Source organism: Lepidochelys olivacea (assembly GCF_965140295.1).
Source record: "Lepidochelys olivacea isolate rLepOli2 genome assembly, chromosome: 24".
Lineage (NCBI taxonomy): Eukaryota > Metazoa > Chordata > Testudines > Cheloniidae > Lepidochelys > Lepidochelys olivacea.
The window spans coordinates 6,824,941-6,851,386 of NC_140434.1; the positions used below are offsets into that span (position 1 = coordinate 6,824,941).

The 26,446-nt window shown below is 45.9% G+C and overlaps 1 protein-coding gene across 1 annotated transcript; it reads right to left on the reverse strand.

Annotated features, from left to right (window-relative positions):
- Positions 1–1,541: 1,541 nt before the first annotated feature.
- On the reverse strand, positions 1,542–21,934 carry LOC311512401 (uncharacterized protein; the record flags this gene model as incomplete). The annotated part of the gene is made up of 8 exons (XM_084613616.1): positions 1,542–1,630; positions 2,361–2,410; positions 2,493–2,591; positions 4,957–5,268; positions 6,750–6,850; positions 16,250–16,299; positions 17,673–17,989; positions 21,802–21,934. The coding sequence occupies 8 exons, from the start codon at positions 21,932–21,934 to the stop codon at positions 1,583–1,585; spliced, it is 1,110 nt and encodes a 369-aa protein (XP_084469742.1). The 3' UTR covers positions 1,542–1,582.
- Between the last annotated feature and the right edge of the window lie 4,512 nt (positions 21,935–26,446).

Below are 26,446 nucleotides of genomic sequence, written 5' to 3' on the forward strand. Positions count from 1 at the left end.
CCTGAGCTCAGTTACTCAGGCTGGGTGCTGGTAACAGGAGTTGGGGCTTAGGGCCTGCCTTATTCACACAGGCCGTCACCATGAACTCAGCTACTCTCATGTCTAATCGAGTCCTTAGTGGTTTTGAAAGGGTAGGTGGGAGGTTGTACCCTCGAGAAACTGAACATCCACCTGACTGGGTGTGAGACTCAGGTGTGTTACCGGTGGCACAAGCAGGACCAGAAAAATCTAGATGCAGAACCAGCCTTGGCCCCCTGACGCACACAGCAGATGGAAGGGGCAGAACCAGACAGAAGTGACACTTTCCAGCTGGGTGGAGGTTGCTTTTGGCTGCCTCCTGGGAGCTGCCATCAGCAGGACCGTGCTGCCTGGCCAGCAGTATCGTTCCATGGTATGAGGGGAGATGACGAATGGGAAACTGTGTCTGAACGGAGCTGTGTGAGGTCAGGCTCTGTCCGCATCCCTGTCCTGGAGCTGCTACTCCAACAAATTCCTTGGGAAACTGCTGTTTTTCCTGAAGGGCTCAATCCACAGGGCCTCGTGCCAACACCCATCTATCTTCTATCCGTAACAGCGTTATCATTGGGAGGGGCTCCCCCAGCCACGGAGCCTGCACATGCTGCCTGGTTGGATCCTAACTCCTCATTTTGAAGCTGTAATTCTAAATGTTGCTCATTAAAAAATATGCCACGTCTTCCCTCATGTTTCCGTTCCTTTCTCTAGCAGCTGAGATGCATGAAGCTCAGCACATTATATATGACAGGTGACTTCTACTTTCTTTGGGCCCGATACTGCTCTCACTGGGGCTGGTGTATACGAGTACAGAGGAACTCTGGTGAAGGCAGTGGAGTTACTCTGGGTTTACAGGTGTCACTGAGAGTAGTATGTGGCCTTTTGTATTTCATTTGGGGCCAGGCGATGAGTCTCTCACTCCCATTGGGGAGCCATTATTCACAGCAGGAGTGCTGCTGAAGTCCTAGGGACTGTTCACATCCGTAACTTCTCACCAGGGTGGCTACAGGTGTTACAATCTGACCCTTAACATACATGTTCTGTTATTGGATGCTAAACCAGCCCTGTCGCTCACCACGAGTGACAGTAAAAATGTGAAAACACAGGCCTGATTGTGATCTAAGTATTGACCCCAATGCCACAGCACGACCTGCCTTGGGCTGGGATCCCTTTAGATTGCTCCCTCCACACACAGTGAGTGCTTGGGTGGAAACCTCCTCCAGTATAGTAAGTAGCTTCACAAATTCAGTGGGTGACACTGTCACCCTCAATCAGAACCAAATCCCCATCATGGTGATAAGGGATGCTATGGTGCAGGAAGTATGTAAATCCAATCCCCCCTCAACCTACAGTCGATTCTGCACAGCTTTCTTGCAAGAATGGAGGTGTCAACCCAGAATATGGGTTCAGAGAAATGACTAAGGAAGGGGTTGTGTTTCAAGGAAATTCATATCACATTATAGCACATTACAAACATGAGACTTTTTATATATCTCTCGCTTTCTCTTTCATTATTTCTTTCTGCATCTCCTGTTTTAAAAAAAACATACGCCATTTTTGTGAGACTCAGTCACAGAGGAGCATTTCTGTTACTGTACATCAGAGTCGCATATTCAGTCTGAAACAGAAAAAGGAAAGATCAGATATTAATTTTATTTGGAAAGTTCAAAAGGCATCAACTGATCAGGTTTTGTTTGATAAGAATGTGAAAAAACATATTTCCGATTTCTTGGTTGTGGTCTTTTGTCCTGGTAGCTGAGTTCAGTGGCGGGCAGGGCCGGCTCCAGCTTTTTTGCCGCCCCAAGCGGCGAAGGAAAAAAAAATAAAGAAAAAAAAAGAAGACAAACCCAATTGAGCTGCCGCCAAAGGGCTGCCAAAGAAGAAGAGAGGGAATGAAGGACCTGCTGCTGAATAGCTGCCGAAGACCCAGACGTGCCACCCCAATAACAGATGGAGTGCCGCCCCTTTCTATTGGCCGTCCCAGGCACCTGCTTCCTTCACTGGTGCCTGGAGCCGGCCCTGGTGGCTGGATGGTGTTGGTGGCTTGTGATATACATAAGGTCAGATTAGAAGTTCTGGTGGTCGCTTACAGAAATATACACTGCACTATTTCACTATCCCTGACCTGCAGCCACCTCTGGGGTGGAACCCAGGAGTTCTTCGGTACTAATAACCCTACACAACACTTCTACTAGAAGAGCAGAGAAGAATTCAAATGAAACCTCTGTGAATTCAGGAGGCAAAGTGTAGACACTAGGGTTGGAAATTGGCCAAGACACTGGTTCTAATCCCCTGTTGTTAATACACTGTATCTTTCTGACATACCAATGGTGGAAAAAGCAGTTTACCTGTGGCATCTGCCTCATAGGTATTTGATTGCCTCTTTGCACAGCTCTCCCTGATGGATGAAACAGACAAGGGGATAGTTATAGGGATGTGTGATGAGTTTCTGCTTTATAGCACAGTTATGACTGAGTTACCTCTGATGGGGCACTTTCTCCAGAGCAAGATCAACAGCTGGATCAGGAGAAGGATGAAAATACAGGGCAGCCCCGCGTAGAACACAATCCTACAGTCTTCTGCAGAGAGAAGAGATGCTGAGAATGGAAAACTGCGAGCAAAACAGATGGGCAAAAGGAGGTCTTTTCCCTGGAACTCCACGTTCATTCCTCTGTGCTCTGTAGCATGTTGCCCACCTGTATGTGGAGGCTATGGGATGTGGAAAGGACAGGGGACAGTGGCCTTACAAAAATTGTAGTAGCCAATGATCTGCCATGCAAATTCCCTTTCCTTCCCTCTACCCCTCATAATTCCTCTAATGTGTGGATCATTGAGTTTCGTGGTCAGATTCCATGTGGTTCCTTTTTTCCCAGCACAAGCTTGCAGGAAAAGCAGAGGCAATTAGGAAATTAAATGTCTGATTGGCAGGCTGGACACACTCATCTGTGCCACCTGGAATTTGTTTGGCAGGTGAAGAGCTCATCTACATGTTTATGTTTTGCCACTGTAACATTGCCGGCATCACTCCTCCTGGCTCAGGAACTGAAATAACCTGTGCTGGTGTAAGGCACCTTTATCCCGGTATAACTGCGTCCACACTGAGGCTTTTACTGGCATAGTCATGTCAGCAAAAATTTACATCACTGCCCAACAGAGTTACCCGGTAACAGTGGAGACCAGCCCTACTCCTGCTGGCTTGCACTGGACATCATTCCATTGAGTCATTTTAGCCTGAGACAACCTGCTCCAATGATGAGTGCAATAGAATCAAGTTATTTATAGGGGATAGCTCAGAATCCTAGAGGCCACAGGTGGAGATGACCTTGTTTCATTGGGTACCCTCTAACTCCCTCCTGACTACAGCAGGGTTTTTCCCTATATTATAGTGGCTAATGTTTGTCCAGTCCTCTTATTGGGGCTGTCAGCCCTGCCTCTGGGCAATTGTTCCATTATCTGTTAGATCTTGCTGTCAGGAAGCCATTCCTGACATTCATCCTGCTGTTCCCTCTGTTGATTTCCTTCCTGATGCGCCGTTATTCCCCTTTGGCTCACCCCAAGTGACACTTCTGTGTCCTTGCTGTGCTTCAGGCTGCTTGACCAGAAACCCAGTTCACACCACTGAGGGTTGAAAAATGAAGGTTTTCAGAAGGGCTGGGGGTGGGAAAGTGGGTGACGGGGGAGTGACCATAACTGTAACTGCCCCACACCTCAAGCACCTTCTCAGAGGTTTCCAAAACCTCTGCTCGCTCCCATTATACTCTGCAATGTATGCAGAGTATAGAAAACTCCCATCAGAACAAATGGGTCCTGATCTGTACCTCCCACATAGCATCATGGGCAAAGGGAGTTCCTTTCCCCAAAGCTCCACACCCATTACTCTGTGCTCTGTAGCATGCTGCCCTCCTGTATGCGGAAGCCATGGGATGTGTAAAAGACAGGGGACAGGGGCATTGCAAAATGATCTGCCAGGGTATTCTGTCTCTCTTCTCTTCCTTCCACTCCCAATAATTCCTCTGATGTGTGCACCTCCAGAGTTGTGTGGTCAGATTCCAGGTGGTTCCTTGTTACCCCAGCACAAGTTTGTGGCAAATGCTGAGGCAGTTAGGAAATTAAATGGCCATTCGGCAGGCTGGACACACCCGTCTGTGCCATCTGGAATTTGTTTGGTTGGTGAAGGGCTCGACTACACTTAAAAGCTTTGCGTTGTAACATTGCCGACATAACTCCTCCTGGCTCAGGAACAGAAATAAGCTGTGCTGGTGTAAGGCACCTTTATCCCAGTATAACTGTGTCCGCAGTAAGGCTTTTACTGGCATAGCCGTGTCAGCAAAAATTTCAGAGATAGAGACAACCCTGTTATACTGAGTGCCCTCTAGCTACCCCCTTGGCACTGCAGGATTGTTCTCTGTGTTATATTCACTGGTGCTTTGTCCAGTCCTGTTTACAGGGGCTTCCCGCCCTGCCCCTGGGCATCTGCTCCATTACTTGTTAAATCTCACTGTCAGGAAGCCATTCCTGACATTCATCTTGCTGTTCCCTTTGTTGATTTCCTTCCCTAGTTATTCCCCTTTGGTTCACCCCAAGTGACCCTTCAGTATCCTTGCTGTGCTCACATGGAGGGGAAGGCTCGGGCTGCTTGACCAGAAACCCATTTCTCACCACCGAGCACACAAAAATGAAGGTTTTCAGAAGGGCTGGGGTGGGAAAGGTGGGTGATTGGGGAAGCAACTGTAACTGCCCCATACTTCAAGCACCCTCTCAATGGTTTCCTAAACCTCTCCTCGCTCCCCTTAGTTATCCTTCACCTGAGCCATCCTGTCTGATTCTGTCTATTTCTCTAGCCTGGAGTAGACGTCGCTGACTCTTGGTGCCCAGATACCACGGTGAGGGGTGTAGGATAAATGCCCAGGTAGGCAGGTTAGGCTGGATGATAGGATACTGGACCTGTTTCCTTGGAGACTGTAGCACTGATGCTTCTCCCCGTGCTGTTCTCCTTGGCTGTACAAGTGCAGATCGTCTCCTGGTTCCACGTCTCAGAAGGGATTGTCGTTAGGCTCCAAACACTAAAGACCCCGTTCCCGTCTACGGCTCCAGCATCTGTCTGACTGTCAGACGCCTCCTCACCAGTGTCCCAAAGAACTTCACTCCAGGGAGAAGTGAAATCAGAGAGCAGGCAGAGCAGAGGAATGATGGGGGAAAGCTCAGCATCCTCTGGGTTGGAGGGAACCAGGATGGAAAGGCTCGGCTCGGAGGCATCTAAAAGAGAGTTGAGTCACCGAAAATAGAGACTGGGAAGAACCTGTCAGCAGTAGCTCAGCTAGTCCACACCCTGCTGCTACCCTTACCCCACCAGTGCAGTATGTTTCTAATGCTTTGTCTCTGCCTGTTTTCAGTGTCTTACACTAGTGGTTTTCAACCTTTTTTTCATTTGAGGACCCTTACAAAATTTTGAATGGAGGTGTGGACCCCTTTGGAAATCTTGGACTAGTCTGCAGACCCCCATGGGTCTGAAGAGCACAGGTTGAAAACCACTGTCTTACGCTATGGGGCATCCACCTTGGGAGACTCCCACGAACCATTGCCTTTGAGAATTTTGTACAAATATGATCATCAAGGATAATTTGCTCAGTGCCGACAATATGTTTGGTTAGATAGAAATGCAGAAGAAGAGCTGGTCAAGTATGGTGGTGAGGACACCAGACCAGGAGTCAGGAGGCCTGAGATTCATTCCCAGCTCTGTGTCTGACTTACTTTGTGACCTTGGAGACAAGTTCATATTGCATCTGTGACTCATTCCCCAAATGTAAAGTTAAGGAAACACTCCTATCTATGGATGAAAAGCCTGACAGAGAAACCTTTCTTGTTTAAATACGATAGTCATTCTACATTTTCCTATTATTACATTCATCCCATTTGTCTGAGATACAGCCTCTAGTAGCACGCAAAATAATTCCATGCCTTCTTCTTTAGGTACAGTCTTTGGAATATTTGCACAGAGTGTAGATCAAAAATATATAGATAGTAGTAGCTGTACATTGAATTATTATGTTCAATTCATACTGTGCTGCTTGAGAGACAATGAATAGTGCCCTGTATGAAAACGTTGGGGGAATCATTTCATGAAGCTTGGTGAATGCCTGAAAAAGAACCTGATTAATATTGAAGTTTTAATAGGATAGGAGGACAGGTGAAACATACCCCATGTCCTAAGCTCAGACAGTTTCAGTAGGAATCATCAGCAAGTCTGGCTATCAAATCTGATTCCTAATGTAACATACCAACTAGAAGGCAGGGAAATAGCACCTTGCACTTACAAGGTGCTTTTCATCCATAGGTCTCAAAGTGCTTTTACATAGGAGACTCATTGTCCCCATTATACAGACGAGGAATCTGAGATGCAGAGAAATTAAAGGTCAGATTTTCTAAAATTTCCCAGGTTTTGATCACAGCGTTTTAAAAGTCCCGTCATTTATTTGGGCACCTAAATGGGAGCTGTTGGGTGCTGATTTCTTTTAATCACCCCCCCTGTGCCCAGTGTTTCAGGAACAGAATCTAGGTCTCCTAATTTCCAACCCTATGCCCTGGGTCACTGTCTGGACCGTGCTGCCTCTATGCACAAATGCTGATGGCTTAAAGCTGAAACAGGGGGATCGGTCACAATCTAGCCAGAAAAAGATGATTTTTTCAAACACCACCTAGCATTACGTTATCATTGTTCTGAGGTACTGAAAACTCACCTGTGATAATTAGTCTGGTCCCATTCCCAAAGTTGGGCTGTAGATACACAGAGGCAGAGAGGCCACAGTAATAAACCCCTGAGTCATCTCTTTGTACATTACTGATAAGTAGAGAAAATGTGTTTGCCGTAATGTTCACTTTACTCAAGTATTTTCCATCTAAAGATTCAGACTGAGAACTCTGATGAATCCCATGCAAACTTCCATTTTGTTGTTCCTTGTACCACCGCACTCGCCATTCTTCTTTTGATATTCTACAGTCCAGATGTGCAGTCTGTCCAGAGGTCAGCCACAGCTGTGCTGGGCTTTGCAGGATTTGTATCCCTTCTTCCGAGGCAGCCACTATACAGAGGAAGAATGGAGTGTGTTAATATAGTGAGCACTGGACAAGCCTGGGCTTTTGCAATACACTTTACAGAGCAGATGATCCAAGAATAATATAAAGCACATATTTATTAAATATTCATTTTAATTTTCTCTATTTCTAGCCATTTGTTTTGTTAGGATTCATGTAGCCTGTGCAGGAATTAATGTAATGTAACAACAAAAAACAACCTCAGAGTTCAGAACCCAGGGGTACATACTTCCAGTTCCCAGCACTAATCACCAGGCTACACATCCCCACTTGAACTTACCAAAATCAATGGTAAAAACCCTTCATTTGACTATATTGTACATGGGAGAGGCTTTTACTAACATAACCCTTTGTGTTTCAAATTCTCCCTTTGATCATTCTGCAGAAAAATACATCAGCACGTATGTAAGACATCAGCATAAAAGAAAAATAAATTTTGCACCCCAATGCAGGATATTAACTAGAAACTATTCTCAAGGTGTTAATATCTGGCATTCCGGTTATTTTAAAATAGAATATTTCATCACCTTTCCTTAGATTTCAATTGATGGACTAAAAGATGTGAATTTCTCTCTCACCAGGCTGATGTTAGAATCTCTTGGAATTGCAGAAGGACGTTATGCATAAAGTTAATTGTTTTTAGGGTGGTAGAGAAGAAGCATGAAATAAATCAGGCTAAAATACTTACTCCGCAGATAGACTAGAATCATCCCAACTATGTGGTGGGACATCTTGTGCCTTTCTTCAGTAATCAATAGGTGATGCTGTGAGACAGACAGACGCCTGCTAGCTAATGGATCTCTTGATGAAAGACTTTGTCACGTGGAGAGGAAAATGTTCTGTTTCCTCTTAAAGATCTGTGGGGCAACATGCATGACAAAGGAAGAAGGTCAGGAGATATTAATACCCCATTCAAAACCTGCTCTGAGAACCAGCAGAGCAAACCTGGGAGAAAATATTCCTTTGCCTCCAAAATCTATAAGAGAAGAAGTTCAAGCTCAGACTGGGTAACAGCATGGTGTGTGTCTCAGATGGAATATTTGTGTTATAATTGGATGCCCATAACAAGACATTCTTCTGACTGCAATTCAGGTGGAATATTTTCTCTGCTTCAGGGATTGATAAGGTCAGATGGTATGAGCATCAATAAAAAGGCATAAAAAGGTTCATGAAAACTGTGTTAAAATTGTGATTTATCACTTTTAATTTCAGGGTTTTTTCCTGGTCCTGCTTGTTGTCTGTGGGGAAGTGTGCAATCTGGGAGCAGCAGCAGTCAGTCTGGAAAGAGCCAGCCTAGAACAAGATAGGTGAATTTTGCCTCGCTGCCTTATGGAGCAGCCTGCTTTGTCTCTCTCTGTTTTTGGTTACTGTGTGTTATCATTCTGGATTCTAAGAATAAAGGTAGTGTTAGGTTGCAAACTTTCAGCAAGAGTATTTGATGTTTTTTATCTAACTTCTCTATTGTATGCGGTGAACAGCCACCAAGAGGCATATAAAATGATTTTAGCAAAGGATGGAGGAAACCAACAAACAGGCCTACTGGGCATTCTGGAAGGGGTGAAATTAGCAAAAATACACCTTAACTTGTGTGTTTAATTATTACGATAGATTAAGAAAAGGGGGTCTCTGGGGGTGGGGCCATCTGGGAAAGCAACGGATGGGGCTAGAATATGAAAGTGTGGTGGAGTCACCCCACTCTGGAAAATTTTGGGGCAAAACCTACTTTTAGGACACTTATTTCAGATATGTGCATAATGCATCTTACTTAACGCAATGTGCAAAATGCTTTTTGGAGAGAGCAAAATGAAATGCCCACTAAGAGATTCCAAATCCATGCCCTCTGAACAGTTGTCGCCCCCGCAATCTGTGGCTTGAGTTCACTTGAACATTAAGGCTGAGAGTTGCAAAGTTCCATTGGGGATGTGATTGGCCAGATGAATTGAGCATCGAAATTGCCCTTTCAAACCTCAGCCTCAATAAAATCCTTCTGCAAATCAGGCCAAAACCTTGGCTGGGCTGAGCCCACTCTCCTATTCTCCCATGTTCATCTTCAGGCCATATATAAGCTGGCCCAGCCTGGAGGTTGCTCTAAACTGCACCAGCAGGTCATGACTCCCAAAGAGTCGTTTGCCAGCTGGGGACACCCTGAGTGCAGACTGCTCCTGCCACATGACACGCCAAGGGCTGTTGGCTGCAAGGGCTGGCTGTGTTGCCTTAACACTCCCTGGCACGTGCAGCTAGTTCCTGCTCCCTTGGTGTCATGGGAGCAGCACCAAGGGACCAGGATGAGGGCCTGGTTCTGACCCGGGTCTCATTGATACCTAGCTCAAGGGGACGTTGAATGTGGTGCAAACACCTTTCCTGGCCTAACTGGTTCACTGGGACTTCAGCACATGCTTGAAGAGAGGAAAGATGGTGCAGTTGTTAAGGTGCTAGCCAGGGATTTAGAGGCTTTCCATTAAATCCCTGCTCTGCCACAGGCTCTATGTGTTGCTGATCACTTACATCCCAATGACTTTCAAGCCTGAGTCCCTGTTGAAAGTGGGACTCTGCCTCCCAAATCACTTAGGGGCTTTTGAACATGTTGAATTGAATATGTTACCCCAAGTCTCTCTGGGCCTCCACTCCCCAGCTGTAAAATGGGGATATTTCCTCCCTTTTCTGCAGCAGGGTGGTGAGGAGAAATAAGTACACAGCTAAATTAGCAGAGCTTTGCTGAACTGGGGACCTAGTGCCATAGATGTGCTTTGTACAGCTACATCAGCATCGTACCATACAAAGCTCCTATTGACCAGGCAAATCAACTTAGCTAGAATTCAGGCTATGTTTTTCATAGAATCATAGAATCATAGAATATCAGGGTTGGAAGGGACCCCAGAAGGTCATCTAGTCCAACCCCCTGCTCAAAGCAGGACCAATTCCCAGTTAAATCATCATTTTTGGTGTGGTGTTCACAGTAACCATGAATCTGAGTAAATTCCATGACCCCTGCAATGATAGTTCCTGGCCACCGAGTCTGGGCCCGGCTCCTAGCAATGGACGTTGCAACCTGGCCCACGTGGTCTCAGGTTTAGCACATTTGTCCCTCCGTTTCCATCTACATCCGATGAAGTGAGCTGTAGCTCACGAAAGCTCATGCTCAGATAAATTGGTTAGTCTCTAAGGTGCCACAAGTCCTCCTTTTCTTTTTCCATCTCCAGAGAGGCAGTCACACCAAACCCGAGTGGCACTGTGACCAAGTGGGCCAGATCGCAATGCCCCAAGCTGGACCCAGCCCCACGGGACAGAAGGTGCCACTGCAGGGTGAGTCCAGGGCTCTCCAACCCCCCACATACCCTCTGCTCCCTCCCTTTGTTATGGTCGTTTTCCTCTACCTCTGCCTGAAATTTTCTAACAATTGCCATGATGACATTGTAGACCTGGCTATAACAGAAATCTAGCCGCTTTGGGGCACAAATACCTAAATAATTTAGGAGCCTAAGTCTCATTTTCAAAAGTGACGTAAGTCCTTGGTAATCTAAGTCCTGCTGACTTTCAGTGGTATCTAGGCTCATGAAAACCATATTTCAAGGTATTTAGGTGCTTAAAGATGCAGATAGGGCGGCACTAGGGACGTTTGCAAAAACAATGGGAGGTTTTGAATCTAAGTTATCTGGGCATGTTTGAAAATTTGCCCTAAGACTATTTTCCCCAGTCACACTTAAATGATACAAATTCATATTACACACGATCTTCTCCAATATAAGTCTACTAAAAGCCAAGACAAAGACAAAGTTACTGTCATTGTTTTTATTGATTTCATTAGTACATTATGTTTTATAAAAACAAATGAAAACCGATCTTATAAAACCACAGACTACAGGACAAACAGCCGTGTTTGCTGCAAAGGGCCAGTCGTTTAAAAATAGATCAGAACTGGCTGCTCGGAAAGCTGCACTTGCCGCTGTGGTCAGTTTCAGCCCACTTATTTTGCCACTTTTCTTTTGTTTGTTCTGCTACAAAATGCTTGGGTTATTTGTTTTTTCAGGTCTCACTCCCTGCGTTCGGTTACCAAGGAAGTGTGAACTGCTCCCCCCAGTTCATCTGCAGCCAGGGGATGGTTAGAGAAAGAGTGTATCAGTCACTAATTATCCACTGTGCAGTGTTGCCTAGTGGATAGAGTGCTGGACAGAGTCATGGGTTCTATTCCCAGCTCTGCTGTTGAGTTATCTTGAGTAAGTCACTTCCCTGCTCTGTTCCTCAGTTTCCCCATCTGTAAAATGGATAAGGTTACTGACCTCCTTTGTAAAGCGCTTTGGGATCTACTCATGACGTTCCTGGAATTTTTATCATAAAAGGGAGCCAAAGAATATGCACAAGTATCAAAGAAACCCCAATCAGAGGATTAATCATGTTGTATTGTGCTGCATGAAGTGTTTGCAGTACACCCACAATTATGGTGACCAGATAGCAACTGTGAAAAAACAGGGGGTGAGGGGTAATAGGCACCTATATAAGAAAAAGTCCCAAAAAAGGGGACTGTCCCTTTAAAAGCGTGACTTCTGGTCACCCTACCAAAGATGCACCTTACAGTCCCACAAACTCTGAGCTACAAGGCCACACCCTGCGTTCCTGTTGCACCCAGCACTATTCGACTCAAATCAATGGGAGTTTGGATTGTGCAAAAATGCAAGATCAGAAACTGCACAGTTTGGAGGCAGGTGACAAAGGTTGAGCTGTTCTGGAGTCTGGAAATCCAGCTACAGGGATTTCCTTTTCTCATTTCTCAAGCAAGCCACTGTGAGCGTTCAGGATTCACTTAAATCCTTCATGAGCCAGATCCTCAACTAGTGTAAATCAGCCTCAGTTCATTGTCTTCACTGGAGCGATGCTGATTTACACCAGCTGAGAATCTGGTCCCAAATTACCATTCAGTATCATGTTGTCAAGCAATAAGGCTCAGCGGTGAGTAAAATACTGAGGCAGCAGTGAGAAGCCTGTTTCTCAGCTGTTCATCACCCACGGCTGGGGCCACACTTCCAGAAGAGCCCAGCTCCCATTTAGGGGACGTCTACACTGCAGCTGGGAGGGTAGCGGCTCAATGTAGCGCATTGAAAGATAGCGGTGTGGCCTCGGCGGCCCAGGTGGCAGCTCGGGCTGACGTCCCAAGTTCAATTCTGCCCGACCTCCTGGGCACGAACTCGTAGAGTTGGCCCGAGCCACGGCCCACGCCGCTGTGGCCACTCTGCTATTTTCACCACACTAGCTAGACCAGAGCTAGCGCTTGTCTGTCTACCCGGGCTGGGAACTACCCTGCCAGCTGCAGCGTAGATATACCCTTAGCTACCTCAATAAGGGCCATTTCTGGGAAAAATCCTTCACAATAGGCAGCAGGTACAATGCCGCCTACACAATCGCACCTTGAACCAGAGTTGTTTGCAGTCGTCTGACCTGTCAGAAAGCCCTGGCACCTGCTGTCTCTGCACCAGATGTTGTTCTGTGTTGAACTATCTCTTGCTTATTCTACATTGTGCTACGTCCTGGTGGTTATTTTGTTGTTCTGAATCTACCAGCAGCTCTATTAATAGTGGGGCTGATTTCTCACAAAAACTGAAAACAGCTCTACCAGTTCCTTCTTTGTTCCTACTGAACATTAATTCCTTCCCACACACCTGTAACACAGCAGCTCTTCCATAGAGAAGAGTGCTGTATTCAGCCAGGCTCAGTGCTTGGAACTGCTGTTGCCTCTGATGGCTGAACACACTATCTCTATCACTCATCATTTGCGTTATCGCACAGGGCAAACTTCTGCCTCAAATAAGCAGATGAAACTCCCCTGGGAATCTCTGGGCAAATTCCGCTGGGATGTAACCAGTGATGTAAATGACACGGCAGAGGCCTGGGTAGCCCATCAGTTGTAAACGCACAACTCTCATTGAAGCGGTAGGATAATCTGGCTCTGGGTATAAATTGGTGGGAAAACATCTGTAAGTGATGAAGAACAACTTTAATTTGCACAGAGCCATTCTCTGGGTCTTCAAAATCAGTGAATTTAGGGTGCAGACAGTTCTAATAGCCCCTGTCACTCTGCTAAGGCTGGATTTGGACTTTTCTGTCAGTTTTGGAAATTCAGTAAAAGAGCGAAAGCCGCAGACTCAGAGGAGTTCATGGGTGCATTAAAAACTGTCTGAATCCTAAACTCCTTTTTCAGCAGCCTCCTGAACTTTTAAAGCAAGATTCTGTGATGGTTTCTGTGCTAGTGATGTGCAGTTTGCATAGAGGAATTTTAAATAAAGCTTAACAATCTGTTTGAAAACGTAGCTGAGTGTTGTGTCCAACTCTACCAAAGTTTGGCTTCTTGACCTTGTGTGGAGGTGTCTAATGTTACTAAATGTTGTCAAACAGGGTCAAACCATTTATGCCCTCCCTGCTTTGGGCTGGGATCCCTCTATATTGCTCCCTCTACAGAGGGTCATTACTTGGATAGGAAACCTCCTCTAGTATGGGTTGTAATGTCACCGCCTCAGTTTGTGAACCTCCGTTCTATGCCTCTGAATCCGCAGCAAATGCCCATCCTGGTGATAGGGGGCATGATGGGGCTAGTGTGGGGGAAATGAGGCTGACAAGGGGCTAGTTAAGTGGGTAGGCCACAGCTTAGGGGGATTAGGTGAATGATGACGGAGCCCAGCTGAGCAGGAACAGGTGGGGCTGCAGTCAGGCCTTGTCTACACTGGCAAGTTACTGCGCAGGAAAGCAGCTTTCTGCAGTGTAACTCCCGAGGTGTACACACTGCCAAGCCATTTAGTGCGCAGAAACTCCTCGGCGGCAGCGAAAGTCATAAGCTTTAAAGCGCAGAGGCTCCAGCGCTGTATTGGCAGGGTAAACACATTACAGCGCAGAAAGCAATCAACTGGCCTCTGGAAGTGTCCCATAATCCCTCAAGTGGCCACTCTGCTCATTGTTTTGAACTCAGCTGCCCTGGAGACATGCACCCCTCGCCTTTCAAAGCTCCATTTCTGACAGCCCTTGCGTGCTGTGCTGATCTGCTGTGGAACACAGAGCGAGCCAGAAGCAGGTGGATGTGTGTATGAGAGAGAGACAGATTGCTGTGCAGAGAGCTGGGGAGGGAGGCGAGGGCTCATGTCAGGGTTTCCCCCTCCCTTTGCCTCAGGACTGGTTGCTTCCTGCCGCTGTCTTAATTTACAAGACAGCAGGCTGATGTTATGCTGACAGACCCTGGTCGTCTGCAGGTGGGATTGAACCTGGGGTCTCTAGAGCTTAGGGCATGAGCTAAAAGCCCCCTGGCTGTTAGCTAAGGCTGTAAAGCAGACTCGTTTTCTCTCTCTTTAAGGGGTCTCGGTGCCACTAGATGGGACAGAACACCACACCCAGAAGGTGTGTGGGTTACACTGACACGCTGCGTGCCGCAAAACACACTGTCTCTCCCCTCCTCCCATACACACACACACTCCCTGTCACACACTCTGCCCCCCCCCCACCCCTTCAGTTGAAAAGCAGCTGGCACTGTAGTAGGATGCCCATGGAACAATGGGATTGGGAAACCTGCATCATGTAATGCTGTGCCTGCCCCATGAGGCATTGCAAACCCTTCCCAAAGCACCCTGCGGCCAGTTGCATAGTGTGATAGCTACCACAATGCACTGCTCTCTTTGCCATTGCAAGAGCTGCTAATGTGGATGCGCTCCGCTGTCACAAGGAACACAGTGTGGACATACAACAGCGGTTTAATTCCAGCGCTTTAATAAAAGTGGTATAACTTGTTGCGCAGAAACTTGCCAGTATAGACGTACCCTCACACTCTGGGCATTAGAGAGGGAAAGGAAGAAACTCAGAGGCAGAGGAGAAACCCTGAGGATCCAGGTCCTGAAGGAAGGGTTTACCCAGGAGGGTGGTGGTGTGGTGAGAGGCAGAGGAGGAAAACGTTCAGGAAAGCCCCAGCAAGGCGGGATGTTGCAGACTTTGACTGCTGATTTAAGGGTCTATGAGCTGGACCCAGGAGTTGAGGGTGGGCCTGGGTTTCCCTACCAGCCACTGGGGAAGTGGCACAGTCAGGGCACTGGGTTTGGAGACTGCCTGAGACACTTAGTTCTGTGGGACTTTGACACCCTGGGAGGGGGGAACCCAGTGACCTGGCCAGAGGGCCAAGGCATGAAGAGGAAAAGTGCAGAGTCCAAAGGAGCGAGTGGGGCTGGAGTGAGAGTGAGCTGGTGGAAGGGGGTGTCAGAGCTGGAAGGAGCTAATCCCTTGAGCAGCCAGGAGGAGGCGCCCTGGGGTGAGTGAACTCTGAGATAGGGCATTATGGTGCAGGAAGTGATATGTTTGAGATGAGATGTAAATCTAATGTCCCACAAATCTGCAGGCAATTACTAATGAACCCTAATGACATGGCTTTTTGCAAGAATGGAGATCTCTACCCACAATATGTGTTAAGAGAAATGACTGTGGAAGAGGTTGTATTTCAAACAAACTCACATCACATCATAGCACATTACAAACATGAGATTTTCCATATTTCTCTCACTTTCTCTTTCGTTCTTTCTTTTTGCTTCTCTTGCTTTTAAAAAAATATAAACCACTTTTATGAGACTACATCAGTCACCGAGGAACATTTCTGTTGTTGTACGTCAGAGCTGCATATTCAGTCTGAAATAGAAAAAGGAAAGAGCCAATATTAATATTAATTCTTTGTATTAGAGCAGCACTTAGACGCCCCCAACAGAGACGTCCCCATTGTGCTGGGCTCTCCACACACATGGAAAGAGACAGTTCCTGACTCAAAGAGTTTATAGTCAAAATACACAAGGGCAATGCCTATTGGACTCAATATTAGGGTAACTCGGTGAAAGGCCTGTGATATATGAGAGGTCAGTCTAGATGATCTGGTTGTCCTTTACAGAAATATACACAGCTATTTTTCCATCCCGGATCTGCAGCCACCTCTGGGGTGGAACTCAGCAGTTCTTCCGTACCGATAACCCTACACAACACTTCCGCTAAGAGGGCAGAGGGGAATAAATTCAAGTAAGAATTCAGGAGGAAATGTGTAGGCACTAGGGTCGGACCTAGGCCAAGACACTGGTTCTAGCCCCCTGTTGTTAAGAGGCTGTGTCTTTCTGATGTGCCAAAAGCTGAAAAAGCAGTTTACCTGTGGGATCTGCCGCATAGGTATTTCCTTCTGTCTTTGCACAGCTCTCCCTGATGGAAGAAACAGAGAAAGGGACAGTTATAGGGACGTGTGATGAGTGGCTGTGTTCATAGCAGTCAGAGTTATGACTGAGTTACCTCTGATGGAGCACTTTCTCCAGAGCAAGATCAAGAGCTGGATCAGGAGAATGATGAAAATACAGGGCAGCCCAGCGTAGAACACAATCCTACAGTCTCCAGCGTCTTGTCTCTCTGCAGAGTATAGAAAACTCCCATCAGAACAAATGGGTCCTGATCTGTACCTCCCACATAGCATCATGGGCAAAGGGAGTTCCTTTCCCCAAAGCTCCACACCCATTACTCTGTGCTCTGTAGCATGCTGCCCTCCTGTATGCGGAAGCCATGGGATGTGTAAAAGACAGGGGACAGGGGCATTGCAAAATGATCTGCCAGGGTATTCTGTCTCTCTTCTCTTCCTTCCACTCCCAATAATTCCTCTGATGTGTGCACCTCCAGAGTTGTGTGGTCAGATTCCAGGTGGTTCCTTGTTACCCCAGCACAAGTTTGTGGCAAATGCTGAGGCAGTTAGGAAATTAAATGGCCATTCGGCAGGCTGGACACACCCGTCTGTGCCATCTGGAATTTGTTTGGTTGGTGAAGGGCTCGACTACACTTAAAAGCTTTGCGTTGTAACATTGCCGACATAACTCCTCCTGGCTCAGGAACAGAAATAAGCTGTGCTGGTGTAAGGCACCTTTATCCCGGTATAACTGTGTCCGCAGTAAGGCTTTTACTGGCATAGCCGTGTCAGCAAAAATTTCAGAGATAGAGACAACCCTGTTATACTGAGTGCCCTCTAGCTACCCCCTTGGCACTGCAGGATTGTTCTCTGTGTTATATTCACTGGTGCTTTGTCCAGTCCTGTTTACAGGGGCTTCCCGCCCTGCCCCTGGGCATCTGCTCCATTACTTGTTAAATCTCACTGTCAGGAAGCCATTCCTGACATTCATCCTGCTGTTCCCTTTGTTGATTTCCTTCCCTAGTTATTCCCCTTTGGTTCACCCCAAGTGACCCTTCAGTATCCTTGCTGTGCTCACATGGAGGGGAAGGCTCGGGCTGCTTGACCAGAAACCCATTTCTCACCACCGAGCACACAAAAATGAAGGTTTTCAGAAGGGCTGGGGGTGGGAAAGGTGGGTGATTGGGGAAGCAACTGTAACTGCCCCATACTTCAAGCACCCTCTCAATGGTTTCCTAAACCTCTCCTCGCTCCCATTAGTTATCCTTCACCTGAGCCATCCTGTCTGATTCTGTCTATTTCTCTAGCCTGGAGTAGACGTCGCTGACTCTTGGTGCCCAGATACCACGGTGAGGGGTGTAGGATAAATGCCCAGGTAGGCAGGTTAGACTGGATGATAGGATACTGGACCTGTTTCCTTGGAGACTGTAGCATTGATGCTTCTCCCCGTGCTGTTCTCCTTGGCTGTACAAGTGCAGATCGTCTCCTGGTTCCAGGTCTCAGAAGGGATTGTCGTTAGGCTCCAAACACTAAAGACCCCGTTCCCGTCTACGGCTCCAGCATCCGTCTGACTGTCAGACGCCTCCTCACCAGTGTCCCAAAGAACTTCACTCCGGGGAGAAGTGAAATCAGAGAGCAGGCAGAGCAGAGGAATGATGCGGGGAAGCTCAGCATCCTCTGGGTTGGAGGGAACCAGGATGGAAAGACTCAGCTCGGAGGCATCTAAAAGAGAGTTGAGACACCAAAAATAAAGACTGGGAAGAACCTGTCAGCGGTAGCTCAGCTAGTCCATACCCAGCTCCTGCCCCTGCCCCAGCCAATGGATGTTTTAAATGTCTAATGCTTTGTGTGTTCCAGTTATCAGTGTCTTACATTCCAGAGCATCCACCTTGGGAGACTCCCCTGATCTGTCACTGCTCAGAAGTTTGTCCTGATATGACCATCCTGAATTATTTGCTGAGTGCCAACAGCATGTTTGGTTGCGTACAAATCACATCGAATGAGCTGGTCAGTCTGGTGGTGAGGACGCCAGGTTGGGAGTCAGGAGGCCTGAGATCTATTCCCAGCTCAGTCTTTGACTTCCTGTGTGACCTTGGAGATTAGTTCACTTCCCCTCTCTGTGCCTCAGTTTCCCCAACTGAAAAATTAGGGAAATGATACTTAGTCACCTTTCCAAGGTGCTTTGATATCTAGTTATGCAAAGCCTGATAGAGGAACCATTCTTAATTAGACATAACAGTCAGGCTAAATTTTCTATTACGTTCATCCTGTTAGTCTGAGGAACAGCCTCTAGTACTGCCCAAAGTAATTCCTTGCCTTCCTTTTTATGTGCACTCTTTGGAATATTGGCACAGAGTGTGATCAAAAATATATAGATCTCACTACTCATACACTGAATTATGTAAAAAGAACAGGAGGACTTGTGGCACCTTAGAGACTAACCAATTTATTTGAGCACAAGCTTTCGTGAGCTACAGCTCACCTCATCGGATGCATTCAGTGGAAAATACAGTGGGGAGATTTATATACACAGAGAACTTGACACAGTGGGTGTTACCTTATACTCTGTAATGACAGTGATCAGGTAAGGTGAGCTATTACCAACAAGAAACCTTTTGTAGTGATAATCAAGGTGGGCCATTTCCAGCGGTTGACAAGAACGTCTGAGGAACAGTGGGGAGGGGGGGAACTATTTCCCCATGTTTATTCGCCCCCTCCATCCCCCATTGTTCCTCAGACGTTCTTGTCAACTGCTTTGCATAATGACAGGTTTCAGAGTAACAGCCGAGTTAGTCTGTATTTGCAAAAAGAAAAGGAGAACTTGTGGGACCTTAGAGACTAACCAATTTATTTGAGCATGAGCTTTCGTGAGCTACAGCTCACTTCATCAGATGCATTCAGTGGAAAGAGTAGAAGATCTTTTTATATACACTCAGGCATTGGCACCCTGACAGCAGGATTGTCTGGCTATGTAGACTCCCTCCTCAGGCCCTACGCTACCAGCTCTCCCAGCTACCTTCGAGACACCACTGACTTCCTGAGGAAACTACAATCCATTGGTGATCTTCCTGATAACACCATCCTGGCCGCTAAGGATGTAGAAGCCCTCTACACCAACATTCCACACAAAGATGGACTACAAGCCGTCAAGAACACTATCCCCAATAATGTCACGGCTAACCTGGTGGCTGAACTTTGTGACTTTGTCCTTACCCATAACTATTTTACATTTGGGGACAATGTATACCTTCAGATCAGCGGCACTGCTATGGGTACCCGCATGGCCCCACAATATGCCAACATTTTTATGGCTGATTTAGAACAACGCTTCTTCAGCTCTCGTCCCCTAACGCCCCTACTCAACTTGCGCTATATTGATGACCTCTTCATCATCTGGACCCATGGAAAAGAAGCCCTTGAGGAATTCCACCATGATTTCAACAATTTCCATCCCACCATCAACCTCAGCCTGGTCCAGTCCACACAAGAGATCCACTTCCTGGACACTACAGTGCTAATAAACAATGGTCACATAAACACCACCCTATACCGGAAACCTACTGACCGCTATTCCTACCTACATGCTTCCAGCTTTCACCCTGATCACACCACACGATCCATTCTCTACAGCCAGGCTCTGCGATACAAGCGCATTTGCTCCAACCCCTCAGACAGAGACAAACACCTACAAGATCTCTGTCAAGCATTCTTACAACTACAATACCCGCCTGCGGAAATGAAGAAACAGATTGACAGAGCCAGAAGAGTTCCCAGAAGTCACCTACGACAGGACAGGCCCAACAAAGAAAATAACGGAACGCCACTAGCCATCACCTTCAGCCCCCAACTAAAACCCCTCCAATGCATAATCAAGGATCTACAACCTGTCCTGAAGAATGACCCAACACTCTCACAAATCTTGGGAGACAGGCCAGTCCTTGCCTACAGACAGCCCCCCAACCTGAAGCAAATACTCACCAGCAACGACATACCACACAACAGAACCACTAACCCAGGAACCTATCCTTGCAACAAAGCCCGTTGCCAACTGTGCCCACATATCTATTCAGGGGACACCATCACAGGGCCTAATCAATCAGCCACACGATCAGAGGCTCGTTCACCTGCACATCCACCAATGTGATATATGCCATCATGTGCCAGCAATGCCCCTCTGCCATGTACATTGATCAAACTGGACAGTCTCTACGTAAAAGAATAAATGGACACAAATCAGATGTCAAGAATTATAACATTCATAAACCAGTTGGAGAACACTCAATCTCTCTGGTCACGCGATTACAGACATGAAAGTTGCTATATTACAACAAAAAAACTTCAAATCCAGACTCCAGTGAGAAACTGTTGAATTGGAATTCATTTGCAAATTGGATACAATTAACTTAGGCTTGAATAGAGACTGGGAGTGGCTAAGTCATTAAGCAAGGTAACCTATTTCCCCTTGTTTTTTCCTACCCCCCCCCCCCCAGACGTTCTTGTTAAACCCTGGATTTGTGCTGGAAATGGCCCACCTTGATTATCATACACATTGTAAGGAGAGTGATCACTTTAGATAAGCTATTACCAGCAGGAGAGTGGGGTGGGAGGAGGTATTTTTTCATGCTTTGTGTGTATATAAAAAGATCTTCTACACTTTCCACACTGAGCATCCGATAAAGTGAGCTGTAGCTCACGAAAGCTCATGCTCAAATAAATGGGTTAGTCTCTAAGGTGCCGCAAGTCCTCCTGTTCTTTTTGCGAACACAGACTAACACGGCTGCTCCTCTGAAACCATTGAATGATGTGCAGTTCATACTGTGCTGCTTGAGACATTGAATGGTCCCCTGTATGAACACAGGAATGGAGTCATTTAATGAAGGTTGGTGGATGCCTGGAAAAGAACTTGAGTAATATTAAAGTCGTATAAGGTTAGCAGGACAGGTGAAACATACCCCACACCCTAGACTCAGGCAGTTGCAGTAGGAAACATCAGAAAGTGTGACTAGCTAATCTGATTCCTAATGTAACATCCCAACTAGAAGGCAGGGAAATAATAACACCTAGCACAGACATGGTGCTTTTCATGCATCGATCTCAAAGTGCTTTCACACAGGACGGTCATTATCCCCATTATAGAGATGAGGAATATGAGATGCACAGAAATTAAAGGCCAGATTTTCCAAACTATTCCAGATTTTCAAAAGCTGATTTTTGGTTGGAGCATTTTAAAAATGCGGCCATTTATTTATGCACCTAAATGGGAGCTGTTGGCTCCTGGGGCCTTCTGAAAATTTTACCCTAAGTGCCCAGTGATTCAGTAACAGAGCCCAGCTCTCCTAATTTCCTACCCCATGTCCCCTAATTCCCTACCGCATGTCCTGGGTTACTGCCTGAACTGTGCTGCCTTTTTCCACAATACACAAGTCTTAACACTGAAATGGTGATCAGTTACAACCTTGCAAAAAAAAAGGATGAGTTTTTCACAGCACCTGCTATCATTGCGATATCATTATTTTGACCCATTGGAAACTCACCTGTGACAATTAGTCTGGTCCCATTCCCAAAGTTGGGCTGTACATACACAGAAGCAGAGAGGCCGCAGTAATAAACCCCCGAGTCATTTCTTTGTACATTATTGATATTAAGAGAGAACTTATTTGCCGTCATGTCCACTTTACTCGAGTATTTTCCATTTGAAGTTGCAAACTGAGAACTCTGGTAAATCCATTGTAAACTTCCACTCTGCTGTTCTTTGTACCACATAACGCTCCATTCTTTTTTTGAAGGGTTACAGTCCAGCTGTGCAGTCTGTCCAGGGGTCAGCCTCTCCTGTGCTGGGCTTTGCAGAATTTGTATCTCTTCTTCTGAGGCAGTCACTATACAGGGGAAGAAAGGAGTGTGTTAATACAGTGAGCACTGGAAAAGGTTCGGCTTTTGCAACACACTATACAGAGCAGGTGATCGAAGAATAACAAAATGTACTTTGTTAAAGATTCGTTATAATTTTTCTCTATTTCTAGACAATTTTTTTGTTAGGATTCATGTAGCCTGTGCGGGAGTTAATGTAATGTAAGAACAACATCAGAGTTTAGAACCAAGAGGTACAGACTTCTAGTTCCCTGTCCTAATTACCAGGCTACACATTCCCACTCGAGTTTACCCAAATCAATGGTAGCAAACTTTTTACTAAATTGTACATGGGAGAGTCTTTTATTAACTTACCTGTTATTGCTCAATCTCGGGTTGAAAAGCGGCTGAACGCCACTTGTCCCTCTAAGAAGTTAGCAACTTGTATGTCAAATTCTTTTTGATCTACAGAAAAATACATCAGCCCCTACGTAATGCATCAGCATGAAGGAAAAGTAGATTTTGAACCTTAATTCAGAATACTAACCAGAAACTATTTTCAAGGTGTTTGTCTCTGGCATTCAGGTTGTTTTAATATAAAATATTTCATCACCTCTCTTAAGATTTCAATTGATGGACAAAAAGAGGTGAATTTTTCTCTCACCAGGTTGATATTAGCACCTTTTGGAATTGCAGAAGGTCCTTCTACAGAAAGTTAATTGTTTTTAACATGTTGGAAAATAAGAACGAAATTAATCAAGCTAAAATACTTACTATGCAGACAGACTAGAATCACCCCAACTATCTGGTGGGACATCTTGTGCCTTTCTTCAGTAATGAATAGATGATGCAGTGTGAGAGACAGACGCCTGTCAGCTAATGGATCTCTTGATAAAAGACTTTATCACGTGGGGAGGAAAATGTTCTGTTTCCTCTTAAAGATCGTGGGGGAACATGCATGACAAAAGAAGAGGGCCAAAAGATATCGATAACCCTACTCAAAACCTTACTCTTAGTGCCAGCAGAGCAAAGCTGAGGGGAAAAAATTCCTTTGCCTCTAAAAGGCTCAGACTGGGTAATAGCATGTTGTGTCTCACAGATGGAATATTTGTGTTATAATTGGATGCCCATAACAAGACATTCTTTTGACTGCAATTCAGGTGGAACATTTTCTACACTTCAGAGATTTATAAGGTCAGATGGTATTAGCATTAATAAAATGGCAATAAACTCTCATTGTGGTTTATGAAAACTGTGTTAAAATTGTGATTTATCACTTTAATTTTCAGGGTTTTTTCCTGGTCCTGCTTGCTGTCCTTAGGGAAGCGTTCAATCTGGGCCTAGCAGCAGTCAGTCTGGAAAGAGCCAGCCTAGAACAAGGTGGGGTGAGTTGTGTGTCGCTCTATTAAGGAGCAGCCTGCTTTGTCTCTCTCTGGTTTTTGTTACTTTTTGTTATCGTTCATGGTTCTAAGAATACAAGTTGTGTTAGGTTCCAACCTTGCAGCAAGAGTATCTAAGTTTTTTGCTTAACTTCTCTATTTGTATGCTGTGAACGTAACAGTCCCCAAGAGGTATATCACACGATTTAAGCAAAGGATGGAGGTTCATTGGGCACCATGGAAGTCATGAAATTAGCAAATATACAACTTAGCTTCTATAAAAATGTGGGGAAAAACCTACTTTTACAATACATATTTCAGATATGTGCTTAATGCATGTTCCTCAGTGTAATGTACAAAAAGTTTACAGAGAGAACATGCCCACTAAGATTCTAAATCCATCCCTTCTAAACAGTTGTCACTCACGCAGTCTGGAATACGGTCATCTCTGAGGATGGTCTTTGCTTGAACATCAAGGCTGAGATTTGCAAAGTTCCGTCAGGGATTTGGCTGCCCAGATCAACTGGCATCCAAATTGTCCTTTCACAACCTTAGCCTGGAGGCTGCTCTAATCTGCATCAGCTGGTTATGATGCCCAAGGATCAGTTTGCCATCTGGGGATACCCCAAGTGCAGCATGCTTCAGCCACATCACATGACAAGGGCTGTCGGCTGCAAGGGCTGGATCTGCTGCCTTTACACCCACTGGCATGTGCAGCCAGTCCCTGCTCCCTTTGTGTCAAGAGGGCAGCAAAAGGAACCAGAGTGGAGGCCAGGGTCTAACCCTTCTCTCATAGATACCTAGCTCCAGGGAAAGTTGAATGTGGTACAAACACCTCAAATGACCTAATTAGTCCACTGGGAATTAAGCACATACTTAAAGAGAGGAAGGACGGTGCGGTTGTCAAGGTGCTAGCTAGACAGTCGGGGTCCTCCATTCAAACCCCTGCTCTGCCACAGGCTCCATGTGTGACCTAGGGCTGGTCAGTTACATCCCAATGACTTTCAAGCCTTAGTCCCCGTTGAAAGTGAGACTTTGCCTCTCAAGACACTTAAGACGCTTTTGAACTTGTCACCCCAAGTCTCTCTGGGCCTCCATTCCCCAGCTGAAAAATGGGGCAAATTCCTCCCTACTTTGCAGCGGGGTAGTGAGCATATATAAATACAGAGCTAGATTAACAGAGCTTTGGGTCAGATCGCAATGCCCTGAGCCAGGCTCAGCCTCGCAGCACTGCAGGATGGTCTCGATCTCCAACCCCCACCTCCGACCCCGCATACCCTGCTCCCTCCCTTTCTTATGGTGATTGTCCTGTACCTCTGCCTAAAATTTATTAACAATTGCCATGATAAAATTGTAGTCCTAGCTATAACAGATATGTAGCCACATTGGGGCACAAGTACCTAAATTATTTAGGAGTCTAAGCCTCATTTTCAAAAGTGATTGAGGTATGGACAGGTGTAGACAGTGCTTTGTCAGGGGGAGACGCTCTCCCGCCCACAAAGCTACACTGCCTCGTTTGGGGGGGTCATATTTTGTCGGCAGGAGAGTAGACTGTAAGGTGTGCAGTAAGGGCACTGACTTTCAATGGTATCTAGGCTCAGAAGAACTAGATTTCAAGGTATTTAGTTGCTTAAAGATGCAGCTAGGTGCCTAGGGATCTTCTGAAAATCAATGGGAGTTAGGCACCTAAGTCACTTGGGCATACATGAAAGACTGTTTCCCCCCGTCACACTTAAGTGATACAGATTCTTTTTACCCTTCCTCTTCCCCTGTAAACGTCTATTAAAAGCCAAGACAAAGACAAAGTTACTGTGATAGTTTTGATTGATTTCATTTCTACATTATGTTTTATGAAAACAAATTGAAACCGGTCTTAAAAAACAACAGGCTGCAGGACAAAGAGCCGTGTTTGCTGCAAAGGGCCAGTCGTTTTAAAATAGATCAGAACTGGCTCCTCGGAAAGTTGCACTTGCTGCTGTGGTCAGTTTCAGCCCACTTATTTTGACGCTTTTGTTTTGTTTGTTCAGCTAGCACAGTGCTTGGGCTGTTTGCTTTTTCAGTTCTCTCTTCCTGCTTTTGGTTACTAAGGAAGTGTAAATTGCTCCCCGCGATTCATCTGTAGCCAGTGGCTGCTTAGAGTAAAACTGAAGCAGAAGAATCCATGAAATAACTGCAGAAACTGGAATTTACTGTTCAGCAATGTGAAACAAACTAAACGTTGTGGCACAAACCAGAGACATTGAGAAATTGTATCAGTTACTAAATATCCATTATGCAGCGTGGCTTTGTAGATAGAGCACTGGTTGGTGACTTGGGTTCTAGTCTCAGCTCAGCTGCTGGGTAATCTTGGGTAATTCATTGTGCCTCTCCGTGCCTCAGTTTCCCCATCTGTAAAATGGGGATAGCATTACTCACCTCCTTTGTAAAGCACATGGGGATCTTCTCATGATGAGTTTAGAATTATTATTAGGAATAAGGAGCTAAACAACATGCACAGGTATCAAAGCCACACCAATCAGGGGATTAATCATGGTATATTGTGCTGCATGAAGTATTTGCAGTACCCCCAGGATGGCCCTTACTGCCCCTCAAACTCTGGGCTAACAAGACCAGATCCTGTGTTCCTTGTGCATCCAGCACTATTCCACTTGAATCAATGGGAAGTTGGGGTGTGCTAGAATGCTGGATCAGAAACAGTACAGTTTGGAGGCAGGTGACAAAGGTTGAGCCGTTCTGGACTCTGGAAATCCAGCCACAGGGATTTCCTGGTCTCATTTCTCAAGTGAGTCATACTGTGAGCATTCAGGATTCCTTTAAAGACCTCTGAGGGCCAGATTCTCAAGTAGCGTAAATCAGCGTCAGTTCATTGGCTTCAGTGGAGCTGAGAATCTGGTCCCAAATTACTGCTCACTATCATGTTGTCAACAAGTAAGGTGCAGTGGTGGATAAATTA